Here is a 12,406-nt window from a genome sequence, read left to right as displayed (position 1 = left end):
TTCAAACAAATAAATATATTTAATGTAATCTTATATAATCATTTTATACCTGTCTTTTCCACTGGAATTTTTCATGTTCACATCTGCTCCTTTTTCTACCAAAATCTGTACAAGACTAGATATAAAAGAGTAGCATTATACTATTTTCATATTTGCACTATATTGTTTTACATAAAGTTTCCTTCCAAAGCTTATAAAACTACATTTCAAATTTAGATGCCAATTTTAATTACAATAAGAAGTGGATTAAATTAAAAATAGCTTTCAATCTCAACTTCATAAATACTCTCTTTTATAAGTTAACAATATTGTCTACAAGTCATTGGAACCATTGGTTCAAGATGTTTTAATCTATAACTGATTAAATTATTTGGAGCAAGAAAAAGCAACTAACATTCCATCTTGATTCTCAATGTACAATAAAATATTGTAATATAGAAAAATTGCTAACCATATTATATATTACAATGATAAATGATAAATAAAGCAATCAGAATACTAAAAAAAAAAGTGAATTTTAGGACTATCACTAAGTATACTAGTGATAGTATTTTTATTTGGTATATCCTTATATCCAAGCACAGTGGGAACAGGTTTTAAAAAAGACCATCAACACACACACACAAATGACAGTAATGTATCTGACAGCATAGATTAGCCGACCTTCGGCAGTAGTGTGCTATTCTGTTGTTCAATCTGAGATTTAATATTTGAACCTTAATAGCTGTATAACAGTTTTATTATTTGCATCCTGCCTTATGGGTTCACAGCTATGGAACATACCCGTTCAAGAGAAGCAGTCATATACTATGTATGTATAGTTATGAATACTTCATACAAAATTCAAAAAGCTACAATTTAAATACAGAAACCCTACTGCTTATAACTAAGACTAAGGAAAAATCAACATAATCATGTGGGGAGTGAGGGAAAAGAACTGACAAAGTCCTCTTGGATTATATCTCCAAGTGCATCACCATATACAGTAGCTATTCTGTTTTGAAAGCATTATTAATTTCATATAGTTCTAAAAAAAGACAGTAAGCGATCTAAACAGATACTAAAATACAAATCTAAATATACTGAAGTAAAATGTAAAAGATAATGTTATACCTTGCATATCCTTTTTGTGAAGCAACCATCAAAGCTGTAAGTCCTAGTTTATTGAGTGTATCTACAACAACTTGCCTTTTCAAGAAAAAAAAACTCATTATTCACATTGCTTGTCACGCTTCACATTTCTGAAGAATATTTTATAATGTTATTGCAGTTTTTGAATCATAAAATAAAAAAATAGTATTAGTCAGTGAAGGCAAAGTCTACTTTGTAAACAATGCAAAATATAGGAAGTTATTTGTAGCTGAAATCCTGAATATTGGAAGATTGTGATTCATGGATGGATGGATGGAAGGAAGGAAGGAAGGAAGGAAGGAAGGAAGGAAAGATGGACTAGCACTTTCTTTTTTCTCTAAGTCCTTGGTAGAATAATCCTATCACTTATTATCATTGAAGTCACTCTCAAGTAACTTATTCATGAGTTGAGTATAATGACCTTAAGGATGTTAATTTATTTATACTGAATAAACATTAGTAATATTCTAAAATTCATATATATTTCATTAAATATTTTATGCCTCCCCACATTCTAAATCCTCAGAGATTGAGATTTCTTCAACACATGCCTATATAACTGCCACAGAAGCTCAGAGGGTGACTTTGGACTGGTCACTAACTTTCAGGCAACAAAAGTTGTTGTGGAGGAAAAATTGAAGTAGGGAGTTCTAATGCTAACTTGGTTGATATCCCAATACCACCAACAATGTAAAATTCCAACAGCTCTTCCTGAAGCAGCATATGGAAGCTGTGGCTGGGTAGACTTTTGCTCAGCTTTGGTTGCTGTGCCAGTTATGTCCCTGGATGCCCTGACAATGGTGATTCATGCCCTGATCCACATGGTTAGACTACTGTAATGTGCTCTACATTGGTCTGCCTTTGGAGGCAACTCTGAAACTACAGATGGTTCAAAATGTGGTAACAAGGCTTCTGATAGGACAGCCCCATCAGAGTAGAATTACACCTATTCTGCACTGTCTGCTGGCTAGCTTCCAGACCCAATTCAAAGTCCTAATAATTGCTTTTAAAGCCTTTCATTGGCTGCACCAGGTTATATTGGCAACCAAGTTATATTGGGCAAGAGAGAACCTGCCCAGTAAGTATGAACACCTAGAGAGGGGCTGTTGCAAGCCCCCACCCCACCCACCCCCATTCTGCAAGGTCTGTGAAGTATGAGCCAGACAACAGGCCTTTTCAGTGTTGTACCCTATTCTTTGGAACACCGTACCTTCATAAGTGAAGATGGGCCCTTTTCCCTTGTATTTAGGAAGCAAATTAAAACTTGTGTTATTATATTGACTATTCAGTTCCTAGTTTGTCCTAGTGCCTCTTGGGTATTTTGATTAATTTTGATTTGTATTTGTATTTGCACTTTATATTATGGTTTTAATTGTGTATACCAGTTATGCTGTTTGCCATCAGGAGTCCTAGTTTATTGAGGCAGCTTATAAATACAGTAAGTAATAAATAAATACATAAATAAGGAACATAAATTGCTATCTGGTGATACTCAAAAGGTCTATATAAGATGCAGGTCTGCTGAGGAGCGATTCCAAGAGCAATCAATACAGCTTAGGCTTGCCCAATAAATACTGTTATCTAAATGGTTGCAGTGGTATGACAGCAGCTTTTGTGAAAGAAAAAGCTTGAGATCTGGTCAATCTGCTTTATTCTATCATCATGTATTCTTTGACATGTCACATTTTAATTTCATTCTAAGAGCTCAGAGATTGATTTTTAAATGTAAATTCTTTCAGTGTAGCCTATATTCTTCAGTGTACCTACCATTATTTGTGCAGTACTTTCAGAATATATTTTTCTCCCATTTATGATTGGGAAAAGATGACTGCCAGCAGTTTTTATCTGATGCAAAAGATTGTTCTGGCCAAGAAAAGTCTGATGGGTGCCCAAATTAGATTCCAACAGAATTTATGTATGGATTTTTATATTCCTTGCACCTAATAATAACTAATAGGGACGTGGTGGCGCTGCGGGTTAAACCGCTGAGCTGCCGATCGGAAGGTCGGCGGTTCGAAACCGCGCGGCGGGGTGAGCTCCCGTTGCTCGTCCCAGCTCCTGCTCACCTAGCAGTCCGAAAACATGCAAATGTGAGTAGATCAATAGGTACCGCTTCGGCGGGAAGGTAACAGCATTCCGTGTCGTCATGCTGGCCACATGACCCGGAAGTGTCTATGACAACGCCGGCTCTAAGGCTTAGAAACGGAGATGAGCACCGCCCCCTAGAGTCGGACACGACTGGACTTTACGTCGAGGGAAACCTTTACCTTTACCTTAATAATAACTAAATCTGTAGTTCCCAAACTGTGTGCTGTGGTATCCTGGCATACTACCTCGAACTCACAGGGCACCTGGGATATTCTGCCGGGCATGGCGAAAAAATGACTGAGACATTAAGGTTGCAGTAAACCAAGAAGCTTGGGAACCTTTGAACTAAGTCACTATTTAGTTCCTCCATCTTCGCCATGACATAATATTGTCCAGAGAGTACCAAATTTTGAACAATCTGACCTTCAATGTGCCTAGGGCTTAAAAATTAGCTTTCTTTAAATATATATTGAAATGTGGAGAATCTAGAGCACATGTGGAAAATCTCTAACCCTCCAGAAGCTGTTGAGCTGGTGTCCAGTTAACAGCGAATACTAAATATGCTGGGAATTGCACTATCTGGAGAATCTCAGATTTTCCACTTCTGATCTACATAGTAGCCAATTTACAATGTATATTTTTCACTTTCATGATCAGCAAGAAGTGAAGCCATTCTGTATCTTACTTTTTCAGAACTAGCTCTATTTGCTCTTGCTCTGTTTTTCTCCCTACCACTATATCAGTTTTGCCACTGCAGTGACTCATTTTTCATTTTCCTAGTCCTAGAGTTTTCCCTGCTTGTGTAGCCACCTAGCTCCACCACTTTCATACTGCCTCATTTTATTCCTAATTTGACAATTGCTTAATCCCCACTAGAAATAGTAGTGGTGGTGGTGGTGGTGGTGATTATTATTATTATTTGATTAGCCATCAGGCCATGTCAGAATATAAAATACAGAACAGTAATAAAATCATATATAACAGAATAGAATAAAATATATGCCAGGTTCCTCTTCTCAAGGGGAACCTGACATATATTTTAGCCATGAAAACTACTAGACTGATGGGTCTGTAATTGTTGGGATCCTCTTCATTTCCTTTTTTGTATATAGGAACTACAATTGCCATCTTCCATCAAATTAGGATATGGCAGTTATTTATATATGTGAATAAGCCCACCAAGAGAGGAGCCCACCAGTTGGGGTTTCTTTTAAATAGTTTGGGTGGTAGAAAATCCTCACCAGGGGCTTTACTGCTCTTCAGACTTTTTATAATAGATTTAATCTTGTTTTCTAAAACTTATGGCCAATGGTGTATACCTTCTGTATGTGACAAATAATGTATTAGTAACTGTTTCTCAACAGGTTTCAAGAGAGCAAGCAAGTGATGATAATAATTTTGCCAATCCTCATGATTTAATGGTTTAATCCTCATGATTTTAAATATAAAATCTCTGTTGTTTCATGAGTCCAGCCACAGAGTGCCAAAATATAGCCAAATTATGACTTCTAGAAATAGTACATGAATGGGACCCAACACTAAACTTCTTTCCAAATAATTGTCACTATGTTCAATGCAAGACAGCAAAAAATATACTACAAAAACCAATGGCAATATAGGACCACACAGATCTTCAGACATTAACTATTTTTATTAAGGTAACTGACCAATCAAGATAGATCTTCTCAATATGCTATCTTCCTCCATGCCATGAGAGTGAATGACAGGCAGCATTGCGTGTATTATCACATATGCAGGCTGCTTCTCCCAGCCTAATGCTACAGCCTGCCTGACTTTAAAGCCAAAAGTTTCTGCAACTGCATTTGCCACATGCAAAAAAATTATCTTTGGATTTTTCTTTAAAAAACAAACATCCACTATGAAGAACAGTAGTTCACAACTGGTTATTCAAGATCTTTGAACTCCTCTCCCTACTTTCCCTATTGGATTGCAGTGTCTGTGGTGACAATTTTCAGCCCCACTTTTTCTCCCACACTATAAGATATATATAAGGTCTTTTAAGTATTTCTCCCAAAAGCACTGCTATGCTCTAATTTTTCTCATCTCTATTCTTTTTTTCAGAAAACTGATCAATGATGTAGGAGGCTGATAGCACCAATACAATAAGTGCTCTGGCTCATGTCAGTCCTACTGCTATTCCATATGACATTCCTTTCCTATATAGCTTCCAACTCCATCACTACACACATTTAAAATGTTCAGGGGAGACCCAGATCATTCCTTAATACACTCAAGTTGCATGCTCTATTGGCATCTTTGTACTGGCTAAGAAGTAATATAGGTTACTAATCTCTTAGTCTGATCACTAGTTGACCATGCTGAAATGGGAGTCCTGCCATCTGCACTGTATCTTCTTCTGCTGTTGCTCCATAAGAGGAATCTCTTTCTTACCAGCACACATTGTTGATGACTGCATTGCCTTTGATAACCTGAAACACTATAGGATCCAAGCCAATGTTATGAGAATGTTCCACTGTACAAATCATACAGTATATACTGGATTTGTATGACACAATGGTAACTCATATTAGAAGTTTGTCACTAGGTTTAAAAGAAATGTGGTTCAACATTTAGAAGTTCATGCAGTTTTCCTTATTACCTTTAATATGTTTTCACACATATACAGGTATTATAAAATATGAATCCTTTCTTACCTTCCTTGAAGAATATGAGTAACATCGTCTGTATCATTCCTGCTTACAGCACGGTGGAGCTGCTCCCCACTCATTGGTTCACCTAAAGAAAAATAGGTGGTTAACATATATGTACTATTTGTGTTCTGTCAACTATTAAAAATGTCAAATAATTTATTAGTTTTCACATGTTTCAATACAGCATTTGGATATCTTTAAAGATCCTGTTTTGTTGATAAAGGAAATGTTTAAAAATTGTCCTCAAAATCTTTTACTAGGAAATGCAAAAAAATTATTTTGAAAACTTTGAAACAATTTTCCCAATGAATACTCATATATAAACAAATATTATAACATATATAGTATGTGTATATACATATACAGTAGATATAAATAGAGATAGTATTTACATCACTGTTTTGTTTTTTGTAGAGGTGCTAGAAAACATATGAGCTAGAAAAATCCCTGGTCATGAGATGCCTAAGGGCTTTAGGTAATAAACAGTAAAAGCTCTCTTAAGTCCAGTTAGACTCCTGATATTTACATAAATATAACCCTTCAGTTTTCCTGACAATAATACAGAAATGGTTTGCTAATGCTACCTTTCAGGGTGTTTTTTGATTTTTCATTCAAGCCCACAACTCCAAAATTTCCTAATGGTCTTCCATCCAAGTATTAATCAAGTCCAACACTATTTACAGACAAAATCAGTCAAGTGCTTAAGTAATCAGTTATTTTTTCTGCCATCTTCACTATCTACAATATGGAGAAATTAATAATATCAGAGTTGTTGTATCAGTAATGTTCACAGAAGCACTGAATAGTTAAAAATTAGATTTTAAAAATATTTTAATCGCCCTTTATTATGCTGCCATGCATCTCTATTCTAGTCAGAATATGTTGTTCTCACAAGATTGTAGATTGCCTTTACAAATAAGAGTATGCTTCCAATTTGTTAACAAGGGGCTCACTATGAGACAGGAAGGAATGTGTGGCGCTGTAGGGTTGGGAATAGTGGTGTGGCTATCTGGACAAACTACATGGCTGGAAGGAGACAGCTTATTCACTTTAAGCTGTCTGATCTAGCACGAAGAGGTTGCAGAGCAAGAAAGGAACAAGGCCGGAATCCAGAAGGCACCCAACCAGGACAGTATGAAGCAGCAGAAGCAGGTTGTCACAAATGAGTCAAAAACATTGTACTTGTTCATTTATTTATTGAGGGAAATGATACAAAGCTAAGTATGTGACAAAAGTATGTGAATCTCTAAGATTATCAGTTCATTTGAAGGGGAAATTAGAGTAAGGTATTTCAATCAATGGAAAGATAATCAGGTGTGAATGTGGGAGGCCCTGCCTTATTTAAAGAACAGAATTCTGGATATTCACTATCTAAGTCTGATCTTCACAACACAGGTATGTGGAAGTGTGTCATGGCTCAAACAAAGGAGATTTCTGAGGACAGCTGTTGATTCTCACCAGCCTGGAAAAGGTTACAAAACTATTTCCAAAGAGTTGGGGCTTCATCAGTCCACTGTCAGGCAGATCATGTACAAATGGAGGCAATTCAACACCATTGTTACCCTTCCCAGGAGTGGTCAACCAACCAACATCACACCAGAGCAATGTAATACTCTGGGAGGTCTCAAAGAATCCCAAGGTAACACCCAAGGAACTAAAGGCCTCTCTTGTACTGGTGAATGTCGATGTTAATGAGACCACTATCAGGAGAACACTGAACAATGATGGTGTGCATGGCAAGGTTGCAAAGGAGAAAGCCACTCCTTTCCAAAAATAACATCCATTGATTGTCCATCAAATCAAAAAAGGATTTTGGTAATTTCCCTTGTATAATTTTAATTTGTCTCTCAGATATTCTGTCAATCAATGGGGAAATAACTCCATTCAAAAGTTGCCTAAAATTTTTACTTTTATCTTCAGTTGGTACATATACTCCCACAATAATAGATTTAAGTCCATAAAGTTCCACTTCAACTGCTATATTATCTACCATGCTTATCAGCTAATAATAAACATGGTTTCAGATGTGGTTTAACATATAATACAAAGCCATTAATTTTCTTCAAACCTGCTAAAATAAATTCTTGTCCCAAATTTTTATTTATCAAATATTTTGTATATTTTTTCCTTACTGTATATGAGTTTCTTGTAGACATATCACATCATGTTTAGATTTTTTCAAATAATGATTTTTCCTTCTTTTATGAGATGCATTTGCCCCATTTATATTCCATGTAAGACAATCCAAGGCCATTTTTATGCAAACAACCTACCAAAGTCTTTAGATGTAACAACCATCTCTTCATCTTGTATTGTGGAATCCAGTTGTTTAGTTCCAGATGCAGCCTTTTCAGTTACATCCTGCTCCAACTAGGTTCCATGTCTGGCAAGAAAATCCTTAGCTTTAGGGACTGAAGTTGGTCTAAACCTTTGTTGTTGGTAGGTAAAACTTACCCCTTCCAATTTTTCCCAACAGAAAGGAATCCCATTTTTTTTTTCAGAACATCAGTTTAAAAAGTATATTCTTTTCTTTCTTAAAATTTTCACAGGGATTTCTTTCAGTACAATTATATCCACTTTGTCAATATTAAGTTTGGAATCAAAATGACCTTGTAGGGCCAATTCTCTTGTTTTTCTCCTAACAAACTGCACCAGAACATCTCTCAGCCTGTCATTTATAGTTGCATCCCTCGAGTTAATATGAAAGACTTTCTATTTCTTCCATCATTTCATCATCCTCCCATTCAATTAAAGCTGCCAGAGCTTGTGAAATCTTATCTTTAAGACTCTCCTCCTTGGCTTCAGGAATCCTGAAGCCTTAAGCAAAATTCTTTATCCCTTAATTCAAGCAATGCAGTTCTGTTAAGTTCTTTCTCCCTTTCACTTTCCAATACATCACCTCTGCTAGTTACTTGTTTCACATTTCCTTCTGTTTTCTCTGATTTCTGTTCCAATCTTTTTTCAAAGTCAGTAAATCTTGCATCCATCTTTTTCTCAAAAGCCTCAAAAGTTTGCACAATAGACTGTGTACATTTAGTAGTGAACTCCTCAAACAAGCTCATTAGTCCCTCAAATTCGCCAGAAGCTCATCTTTGTACTCTTCTAGTAGCCATGATTTCTATTTTCCTGTTTTATATATTGATTTAAAACTTCAATACTTTAAAAAATGTAATACTTTAGCATCCTCTAGTGACCAACAATATTATTTGTAATGAAAAGTAAAAGTAAAAGTTATAATCCAAAATGGAAAGTAGTTGGAGGGGGATAAAGTTTCTAATTACAAAGTATCCAGTTACAAAGCCACAAGTTGAAATCTAAAGTCTTCCTTTATCAGTATTTAAAGAAAGTAGCCAATCCCAGCTTCAAAAACAACCACAGCAGATACTTTCCCACAGCAATTTAAAAAAAAACCAATCCCAATTCCAACAAAATCTTTTAGTACTTAAAAAATTTAAAAATAAAAAATAGAAAACACTCACAACATTGATCCCCTTAAAAAAAATTTTACTAAAGCAGTTCAACTTTCAGCCTTCTTGCTCAAACTTTAATCCATTAAAGCCATTAAAACATACAAAAAAAAGATCCCAAAAATAATGAAAGTTCAACCAAGAGAATCAATATTTCTGTGCTGGAGAAAGCCTCTTTAAATTCAATAGTTCAAAAACAGAAAGGTGATTTTAGAGGTGGGGTGGTTGGAGTTAATGTCCATTTTTCGGCTTCAACACAGCTTGGAAGAGATGGCAATCCCGCCTCTCAGCTGATCACTTACCCATCAGTTGCTGGAACACTGTTTCATGATCCTCCAGCAAGGAGCAGCTGTCCAGAGGACACAGGGAATGTTTCCTTGAATTCTCCTTCCTCCGGAGAATATTTTGGGGCTCCAAGGACCTGCCTGAGCCACCAAATGAACACCGCATTATCAGTCTCAGCCCCAGAATTCGGGAGGACTGATCACTCTGCCATTTTTCCTCCACCGGAAGTCTGATGGAACTATGAATTCTGAATTGTACCAGCAAATTCTACAGGAAAATGTCAGCATAACTGTCTGTGACCTAAAGCTCAAGAGAAAGTGGGTCATGCAGCGAGACAATGACCCAAATCGCACAAGTCATATGATTGAAGAATGGTTAAAGCAGAAGAAAGTGAATGTTTTGGAATGGCCAAGTCAAAATCACTCCCCTCCAAGTTGTGCTGTGCTGCCTCATTATGGCAGGGGGGTGTTCCTGGGAGGGATAAGCAAAGAATGTTGGGAGTGTCAAGAGTATATATTCCCAACAGGGTCAGCCAAGGCATTAAGGTCATCCCAGCTGCCCAGATAAAGCAAGCAGGCACCTACATTGGGCAGCAGTAATACAGGAAGATGCCAGAGGTGACAACGGCAAAACCATCAATTCATACTGCATGATAGAAGGCAATGGTAAGCCATTCCTGCATTTTTACCAAGAAGACCACGTGGATAGAAAATATAAAATGACTGACGATGTAGTGCTGGATATTCTAACCTCGAACTGGTATGTTAAAAGACACCTATGGACAGATAGTAACCAATTCCAAGGAGATAACAGCAAGATGGAAGGAGTATATTGAAACACTATACAGCAGAGATGTTAACACTCAAGATACCTTAGAAGATATTCCTTATGTACAAGAATCTAAAAGATGAAGTTAGATCGACACTCCAGTCATTATCAAGTTGGAAGGCTACAGGAACTGATGGAATACCTGATGAAATATGGCAAGCAACAGAAAAGAATCAGTCAAGGTTCTAACTAAGCTATGCCAACAATTCTGGAGAACAACACAGTGGCCAACCCATTGGAAGAGGTCAATCTACATTCCAATACCAACAAAAGGAGACTTTGAGTGTGCAAAGCATTGTACAATATCCTTAATTTCACATGCTAACAAAATAATGCTTAGATCATCCAATGCAGATTAGAGCCCTACATGGTAAAAGATATGCCAGATGTTAAAGCTGGCTTTAGAAAAGGCCAAGGAACATGAGACATTATTGCTGATGTACACTGGATAATTGAAAAAGCCAAAGAATACCAAAAAATGGGAATCCCAGAACATCTCATTGTCCTCATGGTAAACTTATATACAGGTCAGGAAGCCACAGTACAGACAGAACATGGTGAAACAGGCTGGCTCCAGGTTGGCAAAGGAGTACAACAAGGCTGTATACTCTCTCCTTATTTATTCAACTTATATGCAGAATATATTAAGGGAAGCTGGACTGGAAGAAGATGAGTGTGATTTTAAAACTGGAAGAATTAACATCACTAATCTGCACTATACTGATGACACTACCCTGACAGCCAAAAATGCAAAGAATCTGCAAGCCCTAGTACTAAAAGTCAAAGGGCACAGTAAAAAAAAAAGGGATTAAAATTAAATATAAAGTCCACCAAATTAATGACAACAGGTAGAACAACCAGCCTTAAAATTAACAATGAAGATATCGAAGTGGTAGATAGCTTTTGCCTTTTAGGATCAACCATCAACAGCAAAAGAAATAAGCAGTCAAATACATTGAAGACTAACACTTGGCAGAGCAGCCATGAGGGCCCTGGAAAAGATCTTCAAATGCCATGATGTATCTATACCTACATAGATCAGAATTGTGCAAGCCATGGTATTCCCTGTGACACTCTATGGAAGTGAAAGTTGGACTTTAAAGAAGCAGGAAAGGAAGAGTATTGACACCTTTGAATTTTGGTGTTGGAGAAGATTCCTGAGAATACCATGAATAGCCAAGAAAACAAACCGATGGATCACCAAACAAATCAACCTGGGGATCTCACTTGAGACACAAATGACCAGGCTCAAATTCTCCTACTTTGGACACATTATGCAAAGACCCAGCTCTCTGGAAAAGGCTCTAATGCTGAGAAAGGTGGAAGGAAAGAGAAGAAAAGGACGACCAATAGCAAGGTGGATGGACTCAATTACAGTGGCAATGGGTACACCATTGGGAGACTTGAAAGAACAAGGATAGGGAGAGATTGTCATGGAGAAAACCAATCAATCAATCAATCAATCAATCAAGTCAAGGTCCTGATCTTAATCCTAGAGAAATGTTGTAGAAGGGCCTGAAGCAGGCAGATCATGCAAGGAAGCCCAACAACATCCCTGAGCTGAAGCTGTTCTGTGACAAGGAATGGGCTAAAATTCCTCCAAGCCGATGTGCAGGATTGATCAACAGTTATTGGAAACATTTAGTTGCAATTATTGGTGTCCAACAGGGACATACCAGTTACTGAATGCAAAGGTTCACATACTTTTGCCACACACAAATATGTAGCTTTGGATCATTTTCCTCAATAATAAATGGACAAGTATGTTTTTGATTCATTTGTTTAATTGGATTCTCTTTATCTAGTTTTAGGACTTGGGTAAAGAACAGATCAGGTTTTAGGTCATAAATATGCAGAAATATGCAGAAATATTGAAAATTCAAAAGGGTACACAAACTTTTAAGCACCACTGTAAGCAGGGCCACAACTAGGGTC

At 36.8% G+C, this 12,406-nt stretch overlaps 1 protein-coding gene across 1 annotated transcript in view; it reads right to left on the bottom strand.

Annotated features, from left to right (window-relative positions):
- Positions 1-12,406, bottom strand: part of FANK1 (fibronectin type III and ankyrin repeat domains 1) — an 88,815-nt gene that overhangs the window by 19,615 nt on the left and 56,794 nt on the right. The window contains exons 5-7 of the mRNA XM_063307820.1: positions 5,895-5,976; positions 1,114-1,188; positions 50-115 (exon numbers count right to left, since the gene is read on the bottom strand). Of these exons, the coding sequence (XP_063163890.1) occupies positions 50-115; positions 1,114-1,188; positions 5,895-5,976 (223 nt within the window). The remainder of the gene's footprint in view (positions 1-49; positions 116-1,113; positions 1,189-5,894; positions 5,977-12,406) is intronic.

Source organism: Candoia aspera, chromosome 6 (genome assembly GCF_035149785.1).
Source record: "Candoia aspera isolate rCanAsp1 chromosome 6, rCanAsp1.hap2, whole genome shotgun sequence".
In the NCBI taxonomy this organism is placed as follows: Eukaryota; Metazoa; Chordata; class Lepidosauria; order Squamata; family Boidae; genus Candoia; species Candoia aspera.
This window is presented reverse-complemented; position numbering and strand designations above follow the sequence as displayed.